This window comes from Tamandua tetradactyla, chromosome 23 (genome assembly GCF_023851605.1).
Source record: "Tamandua tetradactyla isolate mTamTet1 chromosome 23, mTamTet1.pri, whole genome shotgun sequence".
In the NCBI taxonomy this organism is placed as follows: Eukaryota; Metazoa; Chordata; class Mammalia; order Pilosa; family Myrmecophagidae; genus Tamandua; species Tamandua tetradactyla.
The window spans coordinates 24,633,613-24,658,601 of NC_135349.1; the positions used below are offsets into that span (position 1 = coordinate 24,633,613).

Genomic DNA, 24,989 nt, shown 5'->3' on the forward strand with positions numbered 1-24,989 from the left:
AATGACATATTCCAAGTTTATTCTCGAATGTCGGTTCACATCAGTGGGATCATACAGTATTTGTCTTTTAGTTTATGGCTAGACTCGCTCAGCATAATATTCTCTAGGTCCATCCATGTTATTACATGCTTCATAAGTTTATCCTGTCTTAAAGCTGCATAATATTCCATCGTATGTATATACCACAGTTTGTTTAGCCACTCGTCTGTTGATGGACATTTTGGCTGTTTCCATCTCTTTGCAATTGTAAATAACGCTGCTTGAATATGCCTTTTTAAACACGTGTCTGCCATACTTGATTTGTTCATTGCAGTGGTCCATACCCAGCCTAGCCTAGAGTAGGCACTCAATAAATGTTTGTGAAACACGCAAATCAATAAATGAATCAGATACCAGGGCTGGAGAAAGTCAAGGAATTCAAGAGAGCCAGGTGCCCCTGAGAAGGCTGGCTTTCTGGTTAAGAGACCTGGGAAGGTTGGTGTGGCCGGAGAAGCAAATGGATGCTGTGAACTCAACTGTCCCACTCAATTGTCCCACTCACTCCCACCCTTTGCAGCCAGGTGAAGCCCACAGGGGCAGAACTTGGGGAAAGCAAGACCCTTGCAGTACCTGGGGCTCTGAATGGTCTCAAGAGAATACAACCTTCATCTGTGGCTCTCAAGAAAAGGGGCCAGGGGCCAGGGGCCAGGACACCTGGGTTGGCCCTGCAAGGGACATTCCTGGGGAGAATGGAGACTAGGCTGGCATGGGGTGTGGCATTTCTCTGAGTCTGGAATGTGGTAGAACTTGTAAGTCTGGCTGGTTAAGGCCCCAGGCTCTGGCCCCAGGCTGGCCTCCTTTGCTCTAAGCTGCCATGATATAGTCTTCCAGGATCCCCTCCCCAAGAACAAAGACATGACTGAAAAGAAAATATTTATTGGGAGAGAAATAGAGGAAAGGGCAAAGGCTGGACTTCCAGCTTAGAAGGGCTGGGAGGCTGTCCCATGGGTGTCCAGATAGTGTCTCAGGGCTGTGGGGTAATCAGTGATGACACCGGTGGCCCCCACGCGGAAGGCCACATCAAAATCTGACTCTTCATTAACGCACCAAAATATCACCTGAGCAAGGAGGAAGGGACTTGTAGTTTCCAGACAACTTTACTTGGAACTTCCCTTTATATCCTGATGCTGGAAGCCCTCCTGGTAGTGGTGCATTAGAATGGACTGTTAAATTTTCAGGAATTTATGAAACACAGCCATTATAAAAAATAAAATTAAATAAGCTTATACTTAAATAAATTATACTAAAAACAAAGGTCCTCCCATCTGAGCCTCAGTGCCCTCACCTGTAAAGTGGGGTAATATGCCCATCTCATAGGGCATCAGGATGTAAGAGTTCCTGGCCCAGGTAGTTAGCTCCACATCCCTATGCTCTGAGGTTCTTTTTAGTCTGTTGAATCTGTAGGGTGGAAATACTGTCCAGTGACGCACTATCACAGACCTCTTCCCAGCTGTATTTTGTGACTGCTCGTTGGTAGCAGAGTATTTATACCGGGAAATCAGCTAATGCTCATGTCAGGGATTTTTAATTTCTTCTTTTTTGCAGAGAGCTGGTTGTTGAATACTTACCAGCTCACCACTGCCTCCCAGCCGGCCCCCATCTCTGCTGCATTGCACCTCCCTTGACTTTCCAAGTCCCTTCCTGTGTTGCACTGGGGTAGGGGGAGATGGGATTTTTACCCTGAGCAAGTACTGAGCCTCTTGGTTTCTTAATTTGACAAATGAGGGTGACGGTTCAATCTCCTGGAGTTGTGATGAAGATCCGTGCAGGGAGAGAGCTGATCTGAAAGAGCATCCCCATGGTGCCCTCACCCCCACATCCAACCAGCAGCCAGGTCCTGAGTTAGCTCTCCCATCCATCCCACTGCTGGTACCTGAGCCCAAGCCCTATGGGTGGCAGCAAAAGCCTCCTGTGGGGCTCTCTGCTTCCACACTGACACCCCACTGTCTCTGTTCCACATGGTGGCCAGAGTCACCCTCACCTCAACAGACCTACATTGGATCAGGTTTTTCCCTTGCTTAAAACTCTCAAAAGCTTCCCTTCCCTTTGGGCTTTTCCAAGCCTTTTACTCCTTACTGCCAGCCTCGGCCTCTACTGCTCCTCTCACTCACCTTGAGCCACCTCCTCCAGGCTGTGGCCTGGCATTTCCTCTGACTGCCATGTTACCTTACGTGGCCTTCACAAGCCTTTGAGGCTTGCTGAGCCTTCTGCCCGAAATGCTCTGCCTTTCCGCTCCCCATGAGCTAGCTCCCTCGTGGGCCTGGTTTCCCTCCTCTGGTCTTTCCCCAGCTCCCCTCATCAGGGATCATGCTAGTAGGTTCAATAATCTATCATCCTCATTTTACCGGCTAACATTCATGAGGCCCCTACTAAGTCCCAGTTGCATATCCAAAAGAGTTAAATACTAGCACTATCCCCATTTTACAGATGAAGAAACTGAGACTCAGAGGTGAAGTGACCTGTCCATGTGACCCAGCTAGTTGGCGGCACACCTGTAACTGGAACCCTGCTACCAGGCCCAGGCCTCAAACACCTACAGCTGAGGGAATGGGGGTCACTTCCTCACCTGCACCCCTCGCTCTTTCAGGTGTCGGATCAGACTCTTCCTCATGATTAACCTGGGAGGGGGGAGACGGTGAGAGGTTTCAGAGGAAACAAGCAGTGGTGGGATTCCATGGGGATCCTCACCCCAACCTTCTCGCCAGCCTCACCATTTTGAAACCACAGCGGCCAGCCGGTTCAGCGCAGGGTAGGAGAATGGAAAGAAGGTCCTGCAGAGGGAAGGTGTTAAAAGGCAGCCCCTTAGGGTGGGGATGGGAGTAACCCTAGACTGGTGTGACCCTGCCTCCCTCCCCCATCATAGAAGAAGGAACAATTTAATTCACCCTTTGTTCGATAAGATCCTACTTTGATATCCTTGAATCCATGCCTCCATGTCAGGGGTGTGTCCCTCCCCTCACCACTTTATAGATGAGGAAACTGGAGTCTCCGAGAGTCACTCAGCATGGGAGTGCTGGGGCCAGAACGAGGACCCAGCCTGATTACAAAGCTGGATACCCACAGTCCGAGGTCTTCCAGGTCGGGCCTGACCAACAGGGCTTAATGGGCTAACTTCTTGCCCCTAACTGTTCCACTCCAGGGGTGACTTCAGACACTCTGACAATGCCCAGGGTAGGCTTTTTGAGTCAGGCTTTTTGAGGCAAACCTGGGCTCTGTACTACTTCCAGCTCTGTGACATTGGACAAAGCACAAAACCTCTCTGAGTCTCAGATCCTCCATGAGAACAGTGGGGAGTGATGACTACCTCTTGAGGGTGCTTAAAGCTTAAATAAGCTAAAAGGGTGTGAAAATACTTTGTAAATTCTCTATAAAAACTTCTGTGAGGCTTAAAATGTACAGGGTTCCTATGTGGAACAATGGAAATGTTTTGGCACGGGAGGGTGTTGATGGTAGTACAACACTGTGAACAGTAACTAACAGCACGGAATTATATATCTGAATGTGAGTAAAATGTTAGTTTGTATAAATGGTCACAGAATAAGAATTTTAAAAATCCATGGAAGTATATGACATAAACGGTGAGCCCTAAATTAAACAGAGGAAAACAGTTAACAGTACAATTATAAAAGATTTGCTATCATCAACTGTAACAAATGTCCCACACCAGTGCAAGGTGTTAATAATAGGGCGGTGTGCTGGTGTGAAAGGATTATGCACCCTAGAAAAACCATGTTTTAACCCTGATCCATCTTGTGGAGGATCCCTTTCAGCACTGTAGGGCGGAAACTTGATTAGATTATCTCCGTGGGAGACGTGGTGCACCCAATTGTGGGTATTAGCCTTTGATTAGAGGGAGCTATGACTCCACCCATTCCAGGGAGGTCTTCATTAGTTTACTGGAATCCTTTAAAATAGGAAACATTTTGGAAAAAGCTTCAGAGCCGCCAGAGACAGGAGAGCCCATGCAGCCTTTGGAGATGAAGAAGAAATATGCCCCTGGGGGAGCTACATGAAACAAGAAGCCTGCAGAGAAAGCTAGCAGTTGCCAGGTGCCTTTCCAGTTGAGAGAGAAACCCTGAACTTCATTGGCCTTTCTTAAGTGAAGGTAACCTCTTGCTGGTACCTTAATTTGGACATTTTTATAGACTGGCTTTAATTTGAACATTTTCACTGCCTTAGAAATGTAAACTTGCAACTTAATAAATCCCCCCCTTTAAAAGCCAGTATATTTCTGGTATATCACATTCCAGCAGTTAGCAAACTAGAACAATTGGTATTTGGGAATTCCCTATATTATGCATGATTGTTGTGTAAACCTACAACTTCTCTAATAAAGAAAAAAACAAATAAAAGAAAAATTTATATACATAAAGTTTTGTATTATGATGATGTCTCTGTAGCAAGGGATTATGGGGGCTAGTTAGGGAGCGTCCCTCAGGTACAATAGAGGGGAGCAGAAAAGCTACCGGGGACCAGCAGAGAAGCTTCCAGGAAGCAAAGAGCAGGGTCTAGGCCCAAGCACTAGGAAAGTATCCAAAACCTCACTGATACTTTGTTACTGTGTTAATCTTTGTCTGCCATCTTGAAACCCACTGCCTTTGAGAATCTGAGCACCATGCTATATTAATTTATACCTGTCTCCCCAGCCAGACTGTAACTTATCCAGGGCCTCATCCCATCTCACCTGGATATATTTACTAATGTAACTGCACCTGTCACAGAGTGACATTCGATAAATGTTTGTTGGATGAGCAAATGAATACATGAAGCTTTCCCTGAAAACTCCACATTGATACATATTTACATGTCATTTCAGGGGTTCTTGACATTGACATCCTCAGTGACCATGAATGCCGGGTAAGAACCACTGTCATAAAAAGGCCTGGGAGAATATCTTTGAGGGTAGCCGAGGAGCTAGGAAGACAGGGTCTCCTTCCATGGCCAGGCTGCGGGGATCTAAATGATGGGGCTTGACGAGGGGTGTTTTTGGGGACAGAAAGCAGCAGGCGGCCTAGGGTAGACTCACAGGGGTGCCAGTCACACCCCAGCCCCGTACCTGTTGATGATGGTGGGCAGGAAGCAGAGGAGGAACTTCTCAGGGATCGGAATGAAAGGCAGCAGCCCCAAGTAATAGAGCAGTAGCACCCAGAATCCTCTGCTGAATGTGAAGGAGGAGGGCATCTCAGCATTCTGGAGAAGTAAGGGGAGAGGTGAGAAAGGGGTCCATCTGCTCCTGGGAAAGCAGAGGAGTGGGCTGCAGCAGGGATAGCTTTGACTTTCAGGGGCTCCCTACTCCCTGCAGGATCAGTCGTATCTGGGCCTAGCATTTGCAGCCTAAATGTGTCCTTCTCATCCCACTGCCATGCCTTTGCTCGCACGTTTTCCCTATCACCCCAGCTCTCCAAATCTAACCTTCTGAGGCCTTGGTCAAGGGCCAGTTCCTCTGGAACCCTCCCAGAGCCCTCTAGCCTAGGCCCCTCACTCAGGCTGGGATGGACTCTAGCTCCCAGGAAGGGGGATGTCCTGGGGAAGCAGAGTTGGGAGGGAGAAGGGACCCACAGCAGCTTTGCACTTCTTCATGATTGAGCTCTTCTCCGAGGCCCAGATAGTGATTTCATTTCGGTCATAGTGCCTCACCAGGTCTGATATCTAGGAGGAAGAGGAGGTGGTGGTAAAGGGGAAAGCCAGGGAGGCAGGCCTCTTCCCTCCTATCCCCAATTCCACCAAAGCCTCAGTCTGCAACTGCTGCCCTTCCCACCAACTGCAGGGCCACCTTGCGAATGAGGTCTTCGTTCTCCTCTTTGATCTCCACGCTCATGGGCATCCGTGGGAATCTCTGGAACAAGTCCTCCAGACGCACCATGTGCCGGTCTGACCCGTGAGCAAAGTGGCCTGGGAGTGCGTGGGGTGGGTAGAGGGATAGAAAAGGACTGACTGGGAGGGATGAGTCCCAGAGAAGAGAGAGGGAGGCTGAAGCCATGACCCTACTCAGGGGCTGGTGGGGAAGGAGGCCCAAGCCCAGCCCTGGCCAGGCTCTCACCTGGTGAGAAGTAAACCTCTAGCTCTGCCTTGTAGAGGGGCAGGTCCTGGGGAGAGGGAGCAGAAACAATGTCACTGGGAGGAATGAATGGAGATGTGGCGACTGTAGGGCACAGCAGAGGGCTCGGACCAAGCCCACCTTAAAGTCCAGGCTGCTCACATCCCGATTCACACCTGACTGGCGGGTCAGGTTCTTGTCATGGGATACTACCACCACGCCATCCCGAGTCAGCTGGCAGTCGAGCTCCAGGAGGTCGGCACGCTGGGCCATGGAGCTGGGGGAGGCAAGATCAGTGGGGGGCAGGGTATGGGGAAAGGTGGGGGCAGAGATCAAGGCAGTATGTGCAGGTTGTACTCTGCACAACTCTAGGGACCTCCAATCACCCAGACTAGAAAGTAAATGGCACCCCTTGGTGTCAGGGAGGGCAAGACCCACATAACCTTACATGGCAGTTAGTGGGGGCAGATGCACTCACTTCTCCATGGCCTCCATGGTGTTCTCCAGCCGCTCTCCAGAGCCTGTGTGGGCAGCTAGGGTGGGTCCCTGGGGCCTGGGATCTAGGGCCCAGTCTGCCCTTATTACCCCACACTCCCTCTTGCTATCCTCATGCCTTGCTTCCCCTCCCATCTATATACCTCATCCACCCAGATCCACCCTCCTCTTTCCCACTCCATGCCTTGCCCTCTCCTTCCTCCTGCCATGCTACCTGCCTCCTTTCTAGCATCTGCTCCTGGGACATGACCCTTTCTTGGTGTCCACCCTACCTGTCTTGATATCTCCATTCCTCCCCCGATAGCTGTCATCCCCCTCTTTTCCTCCCCCCACCCAGTTCACCTCCTCGGTGGACTCCCAATCGGGGACAGAAGGCCGGAACCCAGGGTGTGTGCAGCAGGCGTGGCCGGCGCAGGAAGAAGATGGAGACCATGACATAGCCGCCCAGGGTAGGCAGAGTATAGTATAGCAGAGGGCTCATGGCCGCTCTGCCTCTCAGGCTCTGGCTTCCGTGTGCTCAGCCGTCCCCAGTGAACTGTGCTGCCGCCTGCTTGGTTGGTGCAGGCTGGTTCCACCACTGGCTGCTACCACGCCCCTGGGACCTGCTGAGCCTGCTGCTGGCTCAGAGCCAGACTGCAGGGCTCAGCTGGGGCTGGGGCAGCAGGAGTCCAGGCCAGGCAGCTCCGGGCATTACACTCCCAGACTCCTCAGGCCCCAACACTCCTCTATCTTTGCACACATCGGGGGAATGAAGTCCCTCTGCCCACAAGTCTGCTATGACCTTCCCCTCTCCCATTGGTGCTTGTGACCTGCCCCCTTGCCACTTCCAGAGAATCGGGGGTGTGTAGGGTACCCCTGAATCACCCTGAGTCACCCCCAGCTAGTTAAACTGGAAGCCATTAGAGAGGGAAGAGGAAATGACTAAAGGGGAAAGGGACCCCACTCTTTCCAGGAATCTAGTTCCTCTCACCCCATCTTTCCCCTGGCCAGCTAGGTGGGGTGATGTGGGAATCAAAGGTCACCAGGGACGGGAGTGGGCATAGCTAGGGGAGGAGCTGGGCAGCAGCAGCCAGTCATCTGGACTGCCCTGGGTGGAGTTGGGGCTTCGGCGCACACAGACAGAGCCAGGTGATCATATACACATCTCTATATTTATATATTAGATACAGGCACGGGGAGGTGGGCAGGGGCACCAAGCTCTCTGTGGGCCCCCACCTCCACTTCCGCTCACCCCCACACAGAAGCAGCAGGTGTTAAATGGAGCAGCTTTCGGGGGGAGGGGGCTTAGGCTTGGGCCTAGCTCCTCAGGGATACTAGCCCTTGAGACTCAGGAATGTTCCTTCAGGGAAAAGGGGATGGGGTTTTGATGAGGTGAGTGGGGCAGGGCTGGCCTGGGTCCCTACTCGGTCCTCCCCCCACCCACTCTGACCCCTGAAGCAAGTCCTGGGGCAGCCAGAGCCCTTTGATTCCAGAACTACCAGACCGGGATAGCTGGGGTAGTCACAGGCAGAGCAGCAGGAGATTTGCTTTGGGGACACCTGAGCCCCTCAGGCCCCAGGGGAGGGAGAGTGGGGGGGGGGGGCCTGGCTTGCCTGAAGCAGGAGGCCCCGAGCAAAGCAAGAAAGGGTGGCCAGGCCCACCCTCTGTCCCCGCCTGGGTAGCCAGGGGCTGGGCTGGGCACAGTGTCCATTTTCTAACAGTCCGTCAGCAGAGGGGCAGGCAGGAGACAGGGCCTAAACCAAAAGGCAGGTAGGAGAGGAGCCATTAGCACCCATGATGGCCCCAACCCTGTCCTCCATTTCTCTCACTGCATCCTCAAGGCTGGGTAGGTGCTTAACCTGCCTGGGCCTCTTTATCCTTATCTGTAAAAGGAGGATAATAATAGTACCTATTTCAAGGTGCTGCTGAAAGGATTAAATTAGGTAATACGTGGAGACTTCTAGAAGAGTGCTGAGTGCCATGTAAGTGTTTGCTCTTATTCTTTGAACTATCTCTAGGAAACCAAGGTAGAGAAGTGATGTGTCTTGCTTGTCATACAGCTCTTATTAAGTGGCAGAGCTGGGGTTTGAACCCAGTCTGGCTGCTTTCTATCAGGCTATACCTAGTCAAAGACAGGAAGGAAACTGGAAGAGGGAATGGAGTGCAGCATGGGTGGGGGGAGGCCCTGAACTGCTGACTTAAATTCCAGGGATGAGGAGACCTGGCATCTAGGTCAAGCTGAGTGCTGCTGGGCCCCTCCCAAAGCTATCATTGCCCTGCCCCTCTCTGCACATACAGGGAGAGCCAAAGCCTGGTGTCATGGTCAGGTTCATGTGTCAACTTGGCCAGGTGGTGGTACCTGTTTGTCTGGTTGGGCAAGTGCTGGCCTGTCTGTTGCTATGAGGACATTTCATAGAATTAAATCATGATCACGTCGGCTATATCCACAGATGATTCCATTTGTAATCAGCCAAGGGGAATGTCTTCTTTAATGAGTGATGCTTAATCTAATCACTGGAAGCCTTTTAAGGAGGATTCAGAAGAGACAGGCTTCTTCCTGCTTCAGCCGGCGAGCCTCTCCTGTGGAGTTTGTCCAGACTCTCCATCGGAATCGTCAGCTTCACAGCCTGCCCTACAGATTTTGGACTCTACATTCCCACGGTTACGTGAGACACTTTTATAAAGTTTATATTTACGAACATTTCCTGTTGATTCTGTTTCTCTAGAGAACCCTAACTAATATACCTGGCTCTGCTCCTCAAATGGTAAAAAGGGTCTTCTGTGACCTCTGAAGGTCTGGAATGGCTACTGGGGCTAGAGGATGCAGCATGTTGACAAGGTGCAACGTTTGGGGCTGAGGGCAATAGGGAGGGACATGACTATAGGGTCGTGGCCCAGGCAGGCTCTGGGTCCTTCTCTTGCTACCATACACGTGGATAAGGGGTGTGGGGCAAGCTTATGATTACCTGGAAGTTCACTGAACACCCAAGTATTGGGGTAAGTCTGGGCATGGGCTGTGGGGAGTACTTACCAGGCCCTAGGGGCTGAGGTGTCTCTCTAGGTTAGGGGACTTCCGGCATTCCAGGCTGGAAGCGGGCTGTCTCCTGGAAGATGAGCTCCTTCAGCCGCTCCTTGGGTAGATCATCCAGTTCCATGTCGAAGGTGAAGGGCTCCTCGGCCACTGGCTGGGGTGGCAAAGACAGCAAGGGCTCAGGTCAGGCCTTGGGGGATGCCCACCCCACTCATATTGTCCCCAGTCCTGCTGCTGTTGGTTGGCCCACCTCATCTGTTGGGTCGTAGTACTGCTCCAAATAGGGGTGGGCCAGTGCTTCCTCCACTGTGATCCGTTTGTTGGGGTTAAAGGTCAACATCCGGTCCAGCAGTTCAAGGGCTAGAGAAGGGCCAGAGTCAATAGTCAAAGGGAAGGCTGAGGAGCTCCCAGAAGCCTTATGTTGCTACTCTCTGCCCAGTGGCCTGCCTACGACCCAGGCAGTGGCTGTGCTCACCCCTCTCTTGGCATCATTTCCATCCCAAACCAGCCTCCAAGTCTCTCACCTTTGGGGTCCGACTTGGGAAAAAGCTTGGCCCAGGCCACCTTGGTCTTAGAGGGCAGAGACTGTAGGTAGTTTCGAGCTTTCATGTTGATGATACAGTTCAGGTCCTCCTGGGATGGGGAGCCCAGGATACCTGTGGGGAGGCAGATAACTTGGTGAGCACAGCATACAGCCAAGAACAAGAGCACCTCCCCATCTGGTGTTCCAGCCCTTGCACAGCCACCTCCCCTTAGTAGTGAAGAGCAAGAGGTCCTGGTTTTAAGTCCTGGCTCTAGCACTTCCTAAATGTTGGGCTTAGCCTTGCTTTTCCCATCTACCGAATGGGAATAGTATCTATACCTCACTGAAATACTATAAGGCTCTGCACATGGTGGGATCCCTGATGCGACTCTCACAGACTCACTGACCCTAAAGGAATCTCCCCTCTGACAAGCCAATCTCCCTCCCACTCGGCTGGCCAGGCCCCTTACCCAGAATGTGGTTGAGCTGGTCCAGGTAGTGCTTGCCAGGGAAGATGGGTCGGTTGGAGAGCATCTCAGCCAGAATGCAACCCACAGACCAGATATCAATGGACTTGGTATAGCCCTGAGGAGGAGAAAGCAGTGGGCTCCTGAACTAGCCTTGATACACAGGGCCCCCTTGTCTGGGCTAAGCCACTGCTCCAACACTGATCCAACACCAGCCAGGAAGGCAGAGGGCAGGGCCTGGAGGAGTTAATGCTCAGAGCCCAAGGGGTGGGGTAGTGATGGGACAAGGCCCAGAGGGGGAACTACTGGCATCATGGGCTCAATGCCTGGCTCAGAGTTGGCCCCGGGGCTTCCCTGCAGAGGTAGACAGCTCCCTACCTTGGAGTTGAGCATGATCTCTGGTGCCCGGTACCAGCGGGTGGCCACATACTCCGTCAGAAAGCCAGTGTGGTCATGTTCAGGGTCGGCAATCCGGGCCAGGCCGAAATCACAGATCTGGAATTGAACCCGGGCTACTAAGCTCACAGCCTCCACAGCCTCCACAGCCCATGTACTCTTTTCACAATGCCTTTGCTCATACTGTTCCCCTCAGTTCAGTTGCTCTTCTCCCCAAGGCTTCCACTGGCCCTTTGTGCAAAAGAAGAAAGTCCCCTCCCACCCTGTCTTCCCTCATGGACACGGTCCTAGCCCAAGGTAGACAGCTTAAGATCCAATATGAACTTCAGTCTGCACGGGGGCTTAGTAAATGAGCTACTGCCACCGTGCCTCTGCTAACCCTACCTCTTCTGGGAAGTCTTCCCTGATAGTTCCTGGAATCTCTGCTATGCATTTAGGCCCTCCAGGAACAGGAAAACCACTTCCAAGGCAGTCCTATTCCTGTTCCAGCTCTGTCAGCTAGGAATTCCTCCATGGGCTGACGAGAAATCTGCCTTCCAGCCCACTAGGACCCCATGAAGCCACCTGTCCAAGACCATACAGAAGTATGGATAGTAACTGTGTGCCTAGTGGAGGTGAAGAAACCAAAGGCGGAGAGACAAGGCTGGCACCAGCCTATTGGAGCATCTGGAAGCTCCGAACCCTGAGGGATGGAAGAGAGGTGCTCAACCCCCTGACCTTAAGGTCGCAGGTGGTGTTGATGAGCAGGTTGGAGGGCTTTAGGTCCCGGTGCAGTACGTTGGCGGAGTGGATATACTTGAGGCCCCGCAGGATCTGGTAGAGGAAGTAGCAGACGTGGTCATTGCTCAGTTGCTGGCTTTTGAGCAACTTGTACAGGTCTGTCTCCATCAGGTCCTGCACAATGTAGCTGAGGATGGCACCGGAGACCCCCCCCGGGCCGGGGGTAGTGGGTGGCACTCGGTTAAGGAGAATAGGCCCTGGTGACCAGGCTGCACAGCCCCTGCAGCTTGGCCTTTTGGACTCAATAGGTTTGCTAGCCTATGGCATGGCCGGGCAAGGCCCAGGCCCATCTGTGGGGCTCAGGGGCTCGGGGCCTCTGTCAGTCTCAGCTGGGTGCCCCTGAGTAAGGCATCACTGTTCTGTGGCCTCAGTTCTCCTACACGGAAAATGGGGATAATGATAAACCACAGGAGGCAGGGGAACATCCCAGTTAAAAGCGACAGTTCTGGAGTGAAGCTGCCAATGTTTGGAATCCCTACTCTACTACTCACACAAGCATCAACCTGACTGTGCCTCAATTCCTTCGTCTGTAAAAGGGAGGAAATAATCGTTCATTGGACGATGGTTATGAGGACTGGATGAGATGATTCTTGTAAAGTAAGCAGCTCAGGGCTTTAGGAAATGGTTAATGCTCAGTCAACACAAACTTTTATTACTATTCTAACTGCCTGTGCCACATGGCTGTTAAGAGGGTTAAATGAGATAATGTATGAACACCATCTGGTATGCAAGAAATGTTTGCTTGAAAATGAATGTTTGCCTTATGGGAATGATTTAGGCAAAAAAAAGTGAGGAAAACTCCCAACAGCACACTCCTACTCAAAAAATAGTCCTTGGCCATACATCAGAAGGTTGAGGAACAAATGTATATTTATATTTTAAGATAAAACAAAGATTAAGTATAAATGAATGAATGAATGAATGAATGAATAATGCCATCTGGCTCATCTCTAGAAAGGGCTTTTCAAGGATATCTGGACCAATCCTGCTGTTTTATGGATGGGAAGGCCCAGAGAGAGGTAGTGACTTGCTTAAGATCACACAGCAAGTCAGGGGGTAAATGTGGAGATTTCCTGTTCAGTTTGTGGTGGGGGCAGCAAACTCTGCAGTACAAATCTCCACTCTTTGGTGGAGGGCTGGAACAGGCAGGGTAATGGGTGTGAAAAGCTGCTGAGAGAATCCATCAAACCAGGCAGGAAGTGGACAACAAACTCAGAAAGCGAGATTGGGGAAGGGCAACAAAGGTTAGTCTGTCCCTCCCTGGGCAAGGTTCAAATTCAGAGGTACCTGGGGTAGGGCTCTGAGAGGGAAGTCAAAGGAAGGCAGATTCTCATCCGGGGGGAAGAAGAAGAAAGCAACAAGAAGCACTTGATTTTAGGCTTCCTAAACTTTAGTTTCCTCATCTTTACGATGGACCTGGTGAGGCCTATCTTGACAGAGGGCAGTTGGAAGATACGAAATAGCACTTCGTAGACACAACCCCTGACACATAGTAGGTCCTCAAGAAAAGGCAGCTTTCTTCTTGCCTGCCTGCCTTCCAGCCCAGGGATACAAAGAGGAAAGAATCGTCAGTCTATTAAGCAAGAACTGACCGTGGGCAGAGGCTGGATCACACCACAGATCTGCAGATGTCAGGAGACAAAGATCCCATACAGACCATCTTGCCCAGCCCCCCAGAGGCCCAGAGCAGGGATGGGACTGGCCCAAGGTCACACAGCCTGTCTGAGCAGGGTCAGAATCCTACTGAGGCCTCCCAACCCTTTTACACTCTGGCCTCTCTTGTGCTGGAAAGTTTCTTTCATGGAGTTTGTTTTGAAGGTTGGATGGGAAGAAGGAAACAGAAAGAAGGCCAGTGTTCCCCCAGCCTAGCTCCAAAGTCATGCCTGGCCAGCCATCTGGCCAGGGTGAAGGATACACATCCCTCATGGCTTCCAGGGTGGGCGCCCGCAGAATGTCCCGGATGCCAATGACGTTCTCATGGCGGAAGCGCAGCAAGATCTGGATCTCCCGCAGTGTGCGCTGGCAGTAGGTCTGATGTTCGAAGGGGCTGATCTTCTTGATGGCTACACGAGTCTTGCGCACGTGGTCATAAGCTGAGCTGAGAGGGCCAGGGAGATGATGATGGTGTGGCCTTACAAAGGGGGAGTCCAGAGCCTGGTGGCTGGCTCCACCCTAGCCTTGGCAGGGAGGGGAGGGAGCAGGAGAGGGCTCTGGCCAAGTCATAAACAATGCTGGTTCCTTCCTGCTGGTGAAGGGTTGGGATCTCCAGGGAAAAGGCTGGGGAGCAGCCAGGAGGCCCTTCGGTGACTTTACAAACAGAGGAAGAGACTGACCGCTCACTGACTTCCCCTCTCCTTAACCCTCTTCCATTCCAGTTGCCCTGACTCACCCTCATCCCCCCCCCCACCGCCCTTTCCAGAATGGGCTCTTTCCACCCCAGACAGGTTCAGGGGGTAGAAGGTGAGTGAAGGACACACAATGAGGCAGAGGGAGTTGGAGGAGGGCCTGGAAGGAAAGGTCAAGGCAGGGGCAGGTCTCAGGGTGAGGTACCTGGGCAGCAGAGCAGTTCCCAGAGGAACAAAGGCCCAGAGCAGACAGGGCGGCTGGAAGAACTTATAGATCCCCTCCCAAAAGATGCAGGGGGGCACTCCGGGTGCTCTCATCACTCACTGGGTCCCTGGTCCCCTGCCAAAATCCTGCCCCACCCTGCCCAGCCCCAAGCTCTGCTCTTCTCTCCCAAACTCTCTGGGACAGCCTCACTGGGAGATCTAAGGCCTCCTCTCCCCAAAGGAGGGTCCTTCACTCCCCCTTCACTGAGGATATCACCTCCCCAAGAATGAAATCTTTGCTTCACCCCAAGGGCCCCCTTCCCTCCCATGGTCCCCACAGCTTCCCCACATACACTCAGATGCCCCTCCTTGCATTATAGGGGGGTCCGTTCAAAGCCTCCGAGGCCCCTACCTTAAAACGTTCGCAGCACCCCGCCCCCCCGCCCGCCCCCCAGAAAGCACTCAAAGGCCCCTTCCCCCCGGACGCTCCCCGAGCCTCTTGAGTCCCTCGCCAATTCAGGACGCTCTAAGTCTCCAGGTCTCAGGAAGCACGCAGCACCCCACTCCCTCCCCTCCCTCGCTCTCGGAGCCCCCTCCTCCTCGATAACCCCCTCCAAGAACGCCCCCTCACCTGACCATGCCGTATGCGCCCTCGCCGATGTACTGCAGCTGCGTGTAGCGCGGGCCCACATCGAACGGCTGTCCCTTCACTACCTCCACTTCCCCCGAGACCCCCGGCCCGACCCCATCAGCTCCCCGGGGCTCCCTGCCCCCGCCCCCCTCAGCCGCCGCTGCCGCCGCCGCCGCCGCCATCTCCACCTCTCCCCTCCCGCCCGCCCGGCGGCTCCGCCCGAGGCCCCGCCCCTTCCCGCTCGCCCTGTCACTCGCGGGGTCGCGCGCGCCAGGCCCCGCCCCCGGGCACGCCCCGCCCCCGAGGGCGCCGCGCCCCCGCCGAGCTCGAGCGAGGGCCGGCGACCGGTCACGTGGCCCGCTCCTACGCGCGCCCGGCTTTCCCGCCGCGGGTGTGGTAGTCCTGGGCGCGACAGCTGGGGTCCGCGAAGAAGGGCCTGGGGGGAGGGTAGAGGGGGTCAGTGGCACGGCCAGCCCAATGCGGCCCGGCCCGTGAACTTCTCCGAGGCCACCCAGCGAGCATGTGGTGGAGCCAGGACGTTGCGCTGACCGCGAGGCGGCCGGGGGTCGCGAGACGGAGCCGTCCTCTCAATCCGCTGCAGCCCGGCCCTGAGGATGAGTGAGGCCGTCGGTATTTCCCGGGGGCCGTGTGAGAGGGCTTCCTGGTGGCTGTGGTCTGCCCTGTGCAGATGCAGAAACTGAAGCCTCGAGAGGGGGCCGGCACAGGCGAGAGCTGGGGAACCCTGAGGGCCTGGCCCCCAACCTAGTGGCTTAGGGACAAAGGCCGGACATCCTTAACCTGGGGAGCAGGGGAAAGGCCAGAAAGCTGCAGGCAAAGTTGAGTGGGTTTGATTAAAATTCGCTAGCAGGCTCTTCTCAAAAAACAAAAACAAAACACACACACACACAAACCAGCAAAGTAGGTAGTGTTTTTGTTGCTGATGGAGTTGGCAAAATTGGAATCCTGGCAAGATCATCATCTTTCGAATCTGTACCAGATTTTATAATTCTGATATTCAGACACTCAAATAAGAACAAATCACGTTTTACAGATGAGGACTCTGAGACTTGGGTTAACTGACTTGGCTAATGTCATAGCAATAATGACAGCTGAGACTCAAAATGATGTCGTCTGTTGAAGGGGGCGAGGCTCTCTAATTTCTTATTATCTCTCAGAACCATGAATTGTTAGAACTGGAGAAAAATCCCTTAGAGACCACCCAGCCTACCCCCTTTGTTGCACACTGAAGATGTGAGCTGAAAGCTTCACAAAAACCCATATCTCCTAGGCTTCAGTAAGTAATCATGTTGTTTATTTCTTCCTGAGTAGCTAGAAGTAGGTTCTTGTATGCCTTCCAGATCAAGAGACAAAATGGAACAGTAATTATGATTCTGAAATGGCTCATAATTGAATTCACCGCTAGGCAGTCTGACTCAGATGGGTGAGACTGAGTGGCTGCCTTTTCAATAGCTGGCACCTCTGAAGGTTCAAGAGGTGCTAATCAGAGCAGTGTTTTTTTCAGTTATTCATTTAGTGAACTATAAAATGGTGGTGCGAAGCTCTAGCTAAGCTCTGTTGAAAAATTACTGTACAGTATAAAATTAATGGAGAGGAGCTCTCTGGAGTCAGCTTGCCTGAGTTAGAATCGCATCTTTGTTACTTACTCCCTGTGTTTTTTGGGGGGTGGATTATCTATCATCCTCTTTACTTGTGAAGTTTATAATTTACTAAAAAGATAAAATGTACATATATAAATCAATTTAATTCAGGGTAGATGGAAGTATACCCCCCAAAATTGAAAACAGACACTCAAATGCATGTACAATCACGTCATAGTGGTGTTATTCACGATAGCTAGAAGGTGGGAACAACTCATATGTCCATCAACAGTTGATTGGAAAAACAAATTTTGGGTTATATATACACTTACAAGCATGCACAAATAGAATGGAATATTATTTAGTCATAAAAAGGAATGAAGTTCTGTTAAATACTATGTGTGACTGAACCTTGGAAACATTATGATAAATGAAAGAAGCCAGACACAAAAGCGCACGTATTGTGTGATTCCACTTATATGAATAATTCAGAGTAGATAAACGCTTGAAGACAGAGAGCAGATTGATGATGGCCAGGGGCTGGGGGGGCGGGGGGGAAGGTTGGGGAATAGGGAGTTACTGTTAATGGGTATGGGTTTCCTTTTGGGATGATGACAATGTTTTAGAACTAGATAGAGGTGGTGGTTGCAGGGCAGCATGAATGTACTAAATGCCCCAGAGTTATTCGCTTTAAAATAGTTAATTTTATGTAATGTTAATTTCATCTCTATAAAAAATGATGGATGGATATAATATGAAGCGTGGGAGCTCAAGGGTGAGAGAGGTCACTCTGGAGAAGTGAGGGAAGGATAAATGGAAGTGATATTTGAGCCATTGAAAAGGCAGGATTTCAGCAGGACCCAAGAAAGGAAAGGCAGCAGCATGAGCCAAGGCGGAGAGGCAGGAGCTTGGCTTGTCCAGGGTAGCTGGAATGTGAAGAATTAAGAGTTCAGGCTGGAGAGGTAGGATGGGGGAAGACTGAGAAAGGCCTTGGATTCTGGCAAGGAGTTTGGATCTTACTCAGTAAGCAGTAAAAACCTTTGAGGGATTTTTGCCAGATCATTTTGCAACTGCAGGAGCGTATAGTGACTCAGAGAAAACACCATGGAGTTCAGCACTGAGCCAGGTTTCTTGAGTGGGAGTGAGTTTCTCAGCATAGGAAAGGCTGATATATCTGGAGGGACAATTTGCCACCTCTTGCTGCATTTTTGAGGTTCATTTTAAGGGTGTGGTACGGAGACTCCCCTCTAGTGGTTGAGGTTGATATTTCCTTGGAGGAATGGGCTGGTATTTCTTAGTCTATTTAATTGATTCATATTCAGCTTCTATAAATTGAGCATCTCTCCTTTGCCAGGCACTTTTATGTACCATATCTCCTGTGATCTTCCCAATAGCCATATGAAATACATACCAGTATCTCCATTTAACAGAAAAAAGTGCAGGAACTTACTGAAATTGTAGAGTTGGAAGGGAATAATTTTCTCCACCAGGTAGTTCATTACTTTACAGCTGATTGCATCGTTAGTTTTTCTAATGGCCACTATTTGGCTTAGTTTTGTCCTCTGGATCTACCCAGATTAAATCTTAAACCCAGTTCTTATCTTTTTATGATTGCAAGGCCTTGTTTTTTCAGAGCACAAATGAATATTTTGATTAACTCAACAAATCAGCACGGCCCAAGAAGGCAGCAAGTGTGCAGGAATGGGGTGAGAAGACATTTAAACATTTATCAAGGTTTAAGTACTGACCTTTTTTTTTTTTTAATCCAGAAAACTTCCACTATAGTTTTCTTGTGACTCCTCTTCAAATGTTATACAGTAGGTATCCCCAAACAACTCTCCTTTGAAATAAGCATTCTTTAGCTGGCCCTTCTCTGAAGTCTTTGTAATCAGTTCTGCCTACCCCCTCTGAATCCTTCCCTGGACTAGCCTTCTGTTCTGGTTTGCTAGCTGCCAGAATGCGATATACCAGAAATGGAAAGACTTCTAAAAGGGGGATTTATTAAGTTGCAAGTTTACTGTTCTATGGCCATGAAATTGTCCAAATTAAAGCAAGTCTATAGAAATGGCCAAATTAAGGCACCAACAAGATGTTACCTTCACTCAAGAAAGGCTGATAAAGGTCAGGGTTTCTCTCTCAACTGAAAAGGCACATGGCGTACATGGCAACATCTGCTAGCTGTCTTTACAGGCTTCTTGTTCCTTGAAGCTCTCCTGGTGGTATTTTCCGTCATCTCCAAAGGTCTCCGGCTGGTGGACTCTGTTGCTGTCCCCAAAATATTTTCTCTTTTAAAGAATTCCATTAAACTAATCAAGATCCATCTGGAATGGGAGAAGTCACATCTCCCTCTAATCAAAAGTTAATACCCACAGGGTGGTGCAATGGTGGCTCAGTGGCAGAATTCCTGCCTACCATACCATGCTGGAGACCTGGGTTTGATTCCCAGTGCCTGCTCTTGAAAAAAAAAAAGATTGAATGAGGATTAAAGGACATGGCTTTTCTGGGGTCCACCACAAATTCAAACCGGCACACCTTCTTACTCCCTTCTTCCTCTACGGTGTCTCCCTTAATCACATTATATTCTTGTGACATCAACTTTTTCCTTTATGTAAATCTCTATCCTTAGTAATTATCCTTCTCTCTAGTTCCAGTTACAGATTGCCAATGTTTGTTGGATAGCCTCACCTGAGGCTAGTTGATACATAATTTTTGTTTGTTTCTTTTTCTTGTTTGATATCACTTCTTATATCTTCGTGCTCTGTTGTTAGGTACATATATATTTATAATTGTTTTTATCTTCCTAATGGATTTACCCTTTTATCATTATAAAATATACCTCTGTCTCTGTAATGTATTTTGTTATAAAGTCTATTTTGTCTGTTATTAGTGTAGCCACTCCAGCTTTCTTATGGTTGTTGTTTGCATGATCTATCTTTTTCTTTTCTATTTTTTTACTTTCAACTATTTGTATCATTGAATCTAAAGTGTGTTCTTATGATTACCCAGTCTGACGATCTCTGCCTTTTGATTAGATTGCTCAATCCATGTACATTTCATATTATCAACATTGTTGGATTTAGATCTGCCATTTTACTTTTTGTTTTCTCTCTGTCTCACCTATTTTTTTTAATTGTGAAAAATAACATACATACGAAAAAGCAATAAATTTCAAAGCACACCAGAGCAATTAGTTGTAGAACAGATCTCAGAGTGTGGTATGGGTAACAATTTCACGATTTTAGGTTTTTATTTCTAACTGCTCCAAGATACTGGAGACTAAAAGAAATATCAGTATAATAATTCGGCACTCATACTCTTTTGTTAAACTGTAGCTTCTCTGTATAAATCCACCATCTCCTTTGATCTTTCTCCCAATCTTTAGGGTTATTTGGGCTATGTGTCTCACCTGTTTTTTTTTTATTTTTTTTTATTTTTTTAAATTTTTTTATTAACGGAAAGAAAAAAAAAAGAAATTAACACAACATTTAGAAATCATACCGTTCTACATATGCACTCAGTAATTCTTAACATCATCACATAGATGCATGATCATCGTTTCTTAGTACATTTGCATTGGTTTAGAGGAACTAGCAACACAACAGAAAAAGATATAAAATGTTAATATAAAGAAAAGAAATAAAAGTAGTAATAATAGTAAAAAACAACAACAACAAACAAACAAACAAGCAAACAAAAACAAAAAAAACCCTATAGCTCAGATGCAGCTTCATTCAGTGTTTTAACATGATTACTTTACAATTAGATATTATTGTGCTGTCCATTTTTGAGTTTTTGTATCTAGTCCTGTTGCACAGTCTGTATCCCTTCAGCTTCAATTACCCATTGTCTTACCCTGTTTCTAACTCCTGCTGAACTCTGTTACCAATGACATATTTCAAGTTTATTCTCGAATGTCCGTTCACATCAGTGGGACCATACAGTATTTGTCCTTTAGTTTTTGGCTGGATTCACTCAGCATAATATTCTCTAGGTCCATCCATGTTATTACATGGTTCATAAGTTTATCTTGTCTTAAAGCTGCATAATATTCCATCGTATGTATATACCACAGTTTGTTTAGCCATTCTTCTGTTGATGGAGATTTTGGCTGTTTCCATCTCTTTGCAATTGTAAATAACGCTGCTATAAACATTGGTGTGCAAATGTCCGTTTGTGTCTTTGCCCTCAAGTCCTTTGAGTAGATACCTAGCAATGGTATTGCTGGGTCGTATGGCAATTCTATATTCAGCTTTTTGAGGAACCGCCAAACTGCCTTCCACAGTGGTTGCACCCTTTGACATTCCCACCAACAGTGGATAAGTGTGCCTCTTTCTCCGCATCCTCTCCAGCACTTGTCATTTTCTGTTTTGTTGATAATGGCCATTCTGGTGGGTGTGAGATGATATCTCATTGTGGTTTTGATTTGCATTTCTCTAATGGCCAGGGACATTGAGCATCTCTTCATGTGCCTCTTGGCCATCCGTATTTCTTCTTCTGGTAGGTGTCTGTTCAAGTCTTTTTCCCATTTTGTAATTGGGTTGGCTGTCTTTTTGTTGTTGAGTTGAACAATCTCTTTATAAATTCTGGATACTAGACCTTTATCTGATATGTCGTTTCCAAATATTGTCTCCCATTGTGTAGGCTGTCTTTCTACTTTCTTGATGAAGTTCTTTGATGCACAAAAGTGTTTAATTTTGAGGAGCTCCCATTTATTTATTTCTTTCTTCAGTGCTCTTGCTTTAGGTTTAAGGTCCATAAAACCGCCTCCAGTTGTAAGATTCGTAAGATATCTCCCTACATTTTCCTCTAACTGTTTTATGGTCTTAGACCTAATGTTTAGATCTTTGATCCATTTTGAGTTAATTTTTGTGTAAGGTGTGAGATACGGGTCTTCTTTCATTCTTTTACTTATGGATATCCAGTTCTCTAGGCACCATTTATTGAAGAGACTGTTCTGTCCCAGGTGAGTTGGCTTGACTGCCTTATCAAAGATCAAATGTCCATAGATGAGAGGGTCTATATCTGAGCACTCTATTCGATTCCATTGGTCGATATATCTATCTTTATGCCAATACCATGCTGTTTTGACCACTGTGGCTTCATAATATGCCTTAAAGTCCGGCATCGCTAGACCTCCAGATTCGTTTTTTTTCCTCAAGATGTTTTTAGCAATTCGGGGCAACCTGCCCTTCCAGATAAATTTGCTTATTGGTTTTTCTAATTCTGAAAAATAAGTTGTTGGGATTTTGATTGGTATTGCATTGAATCTGTAGATGAGTTTAGGTAGGATTGACATCTTAATTATATTTAGTCTTCCAATCCATGAACACGGTATGCGCTTCCATCTATTTAGGTCTTCTGTGATTTCTTTTAGCAGTTTTTTGTAGTTTTCTTTATATAGGTTTTTTGTCTCTTTGGTTAAATTTATTCCTAGGTATTTTATTCTTTTAGTTGCGATTGTAAATGGGATTCGTTTCTTGATTTCTGCCTCAGCTTGTTCATTACTAGTGTATAGAAAAGCTACAGATTTTTGAATGTTGATCTTGTAGCCTGCTACTTTGCTGTACTCATTTATTAGCTCTAGTAATTTTGTTGTGGATTTTTCTGGGTTTTCTACGTATAGTATCATATCGTCTGCAAACAGTGATAGTTTTACTTCTTCCTTTCCAATTTTGATGCCTTGTATTTCTTTTTCTTGCCTAATTGCTCTGGCTAGAACTTCCAACACAATGTTGAATAATAGTGGTGATAGTGGACATCCTTGTCTTGTTCCTGATCTTAGGGGGAAAGTTTTCAATTTTTCCCCATTGAGGATGATATTAGCTGTGGGTTTTTCATATATTCCCTCTATCATTTTAAGGAAGTTCCCTTGTATTCCTATCTTTTGAAGTGTTTTCAGCAGGAAAGGATGTTGAATCTTGTCAAATGCCTTCTCTGCATCAATTGAGATGATCATGTGATTTTTCTGCTTTGATTTGTTGATATGGTGTATTACATTAATTGATTTTCTTATGTTGAACCATCCTTGCATACCTGGGATGAATCCTACTTGGTCATGATGTATAATTCTTTTAATGTGTTGTTGGATACGATTTGCTAGAATTTTATTGAGGATTTTTGCATCTGTATTCATTAGAGAGATTGGTCTGTAGTTTTCTTTTTTTGTAATATCTTTGCCTGGTTTTGGTATGAGGGTGATGTTGGCTTCATAGAATGAATTAGGTAGTTTTCCCTCCACTTCGATTATGTTGAAGAGTTTGAGGAGAGTAGGTACTAATTCTTTCTGGAATGTTTGATAGAATTCACATGTGAAGCCGTCTGGTCCTGGACTTTTCTTTTTAGGGAGCTTTTGAATAACTAATTCAATCTCTTTACTTGTGATTGGTTTGTTGAAGTCGTCTATTTCTTCTTGAGTCAAAGTTGATTGTTCATGTCTTTCCAGGAACCTGTCCGTTTCATCTAAATTGTTGTATTTATTAGCGTAAAGTTGTTCATAGTATCCTGTTATTACCTCCTTTATTTCTGTGAGGTCAGTAGTTATGTCTCCTCTTCCATTTCTAATCTTATTTATTTGCATCCTCTTTCTTCTTCTTTTTGTCAGTCTTGCTAAGGGCGCATCAATCTTGTTGATTTTCTCATAGAACCAACTTCTGGTCTTATTGATTTTCTCTATTGTTTTCATGTTTTCGATTTCATTTATTTCTGCTGTAATCTTTGTTATTTCTTTCCTTTTGCTTGCTTTGGGATTAGTTTGCTGTTCTTTCTCCAGTTCTTCCAAGTGGACAGTTAATTCCTGCATTTTTGCCTTTTCTTCTTTTCTGATAAAGGCATTTAGGGCAATAAATTTCCCTCTTAGCACTGCCTTTGCTGCGTCCCATAAGTTTTGATATGTTGTGTCTTCATTTTCATTTGCCTCTAGGTATTTACTAATTTCTCTTGCAATTTCTTCTTTGACCCACTTGTTATTTAAGAGTGTGTTGTTGAGCCTCCATGTATTTATGAATTTTCTGGCACTCCGCCTATTATTGATTTCCAACTTCATTCCTTTATGATCCGAGAAAGTGTTGTGTATGATTTCAATCTTTTTAAATTTGTTAAGACTTGCTTTGTGACCCAGCATATGGTCTATCTTTGAGAATGATCCATGAGCACTTGAAAAAAAGGTGTATCCTGCTGTTGTGGGATGTAATGTCCTATAAATGTCTGTTAAGTCAAGCTCATTTATAGTAATATTCAGGTTCGCTATTTCTTTATTGATCCTCTGTCTAGATGTTCTGTCCATTGATGAGAGTGGTGACTTGAAGTCTCCAACTATTATGGTATATGTGTCTATTTCCCTTTTCAGTGTTTGCAGTGTATTCCTCACGTATTTTGGGGCATTCTGGTTCGGTGCATAAATATTTATGATTGTTATGTCTTCTTGCTTAATTGTTCCTTTTAATAATATATAGTGTCCTTCTTTGTCTCTTTTAACTGTTTTACATTTGAAGTCTAATTTGTTGGATATTAGTATAGCCACTCCTGCTCTTTTCTGGTTGTTATTTGCATGAAATATCTTTTCCCAACCTTTCACTTTCAACCTATGTTTATCTTTGGGTCTAAGATGTGTTTCCTGTAGACAGCATATAGAAGGATCCTGTTTTTTAATCCATTCTGCCAATCTATGTCTTTTGATTGGGGAATTCAGTCCATTGACATTTAGTGTTATTACTGTTTGGATAATATTTTCCTCTACCATTTTGCCTTTTGTATTATATATATCATATCTGACTTTCCTTCTTTCTACACTTTTCTCCATGCCTCTCTCTTCTGTCTTTTTGTATCTGACTCTAGTGCTTCCTTTAGTATTTCTTGCAGAGCTGGTCTCTTGGTCACAAATTCTCTCAGTGACTTTTTGTCTGAGAATGTTTTAATTTCTCCCTCATTTTTGAAGGACAATTTTGCTGGATATAGGAGTCTTGGCTGGCAGTTTTTCTCTTTTAGTAACTTAAATATATCATCCCACTGTCTTCTAGCTTCCATGGTTTCTGCTGAGAAATCTACACATAGTCTTATTGGGTTTCCCTTGTATGTGATGGATTGCTTCTCTCTCGCTGCTTTCAAGATCCTCTCTTTCTCTTTGACCTCTGACATTCTAACTAGTAAGTGTCTTGGGGAACGCCTATTTGTGTCTAATCTCTTTGGGGTGCGCTGCACTTCTTGGATCTGTAATTTTAGGTCTTTCATAAGAGTTGGGAAATTTTCAGTGATAATTTCTTCCATTAGTTTTTCTCCTCCTTTTCCCTTCTCTTCTCCTTCTGGGACACCCACTACACGTATATTTGTACGGTTCACATTGTCTTTGAGTTCCCTGATACCTTGTTCAAATTTTTCCATTCTTTTCCGGATAGTTTCTGTTTCTTTTTGGAATTCAGATGCTTCATCCTCCAAATCACTAATTCTATCTTCTGTCTCTTTAAATCTG

General features: G+C 47.3%; 2 protein-coding genes across 9 annotated transcripts; both read right to left on the reverse strand.

Annotated features, from left to right (window-relative positions):
- Positions 1-899: 899 nt before the first annotated feature.
- GDPD3 (glycerophosphodiester phosphodiesterase domain containing 3) lies at positions 900-7,584 on the reverse strand. Of its 6 annotated transcripts, XR_013167982.1 has the most exons (12): positions 6,914-7,584; positions 6,555-6,597; positions 6,218-6,353; positions 6,080-6,125; positions 5,813-5,931; positions 5,599-5,688; positions 5,096-5,229; positions 2,751-2,810; positions 2,606-2,657; positions 1,719-1,821; positions 1,325-1,437; positions 900-1,097 (listed from the first exon to the last, which is right to left on the reverse strand). XR_013167982.1 is itself a non-coding variant. In XM_077141330.1 (10 exons), the coding sequence occupies exons 1-10, from the start codon at positions 7,050-7,052 to the stop codon at positions 960-962; spliced, it is 957 nt and encodes a 318-aa protein (XP_076997445.1). In that variant the 5' UTR covers positions 7,053-7,584; the 3' UTR covers positions 900-959. The 6 variants fall into 6 exon arrangements, 3 of the variants coding, with proteins under 3 accessions (XP_076997445.1, XP_076997447.1, XP_076997446.1); XR_013167981.1 differs by lacking the exon at positions 1,325-1,437; XR_013167983.1 differs by lacking the exons at positions 1,325-1,437; positions 2,751-2,810.
- A 116-nt stretch (positions 7,585-7,700) lies between these two features.
- MAPK3 (mitogen-activated protein kinase 3) lies at positions 7,701-15,109 on the reverse strand. Of its 3 annotated transcripts, none has more exons than XM_077141327.1 (9): positions 14,928-15,109; positions 13,663-13,845; positions 11,685-11,874; positions 10,950-11,066; positions 10,575-10,689; positions 10,106-10,237; positions 9,832-9,941; positions 9,582-9,735; positions 7,701-8,304 (listed from the first exon to the last, which is right to left on the reverse strand). In XM_077141327.1, the coding sequence occupies exons 1-8, from the start codon at positions 15,107-15,109 to the stop codon at positions 9,613-9,615; spliced, it is 1,152 nt and encodes a 383-aa protein (XP_076997442.1). In that variant the 3' UTR covers positions 7,701-8,304; positions 9,582-9,612. The 3 variants fall into 3 exon arrangements, with proteins under 3 accessions (XP_076997442.1, XP_076997443.1, XP_076997444.1); XM_077141328.1 differs by lacking the exon at positions 7,701-8,304 and adding an exon at positions 8,339-9,182; XM_077141329.1 differs by lacking the exon at positions 7,701-8,304 and adding an exon at positions 8,340-9,130.
- Between the last annotated feature and the right edge of the window lie 9,880 nt (positions 15,110-24,989).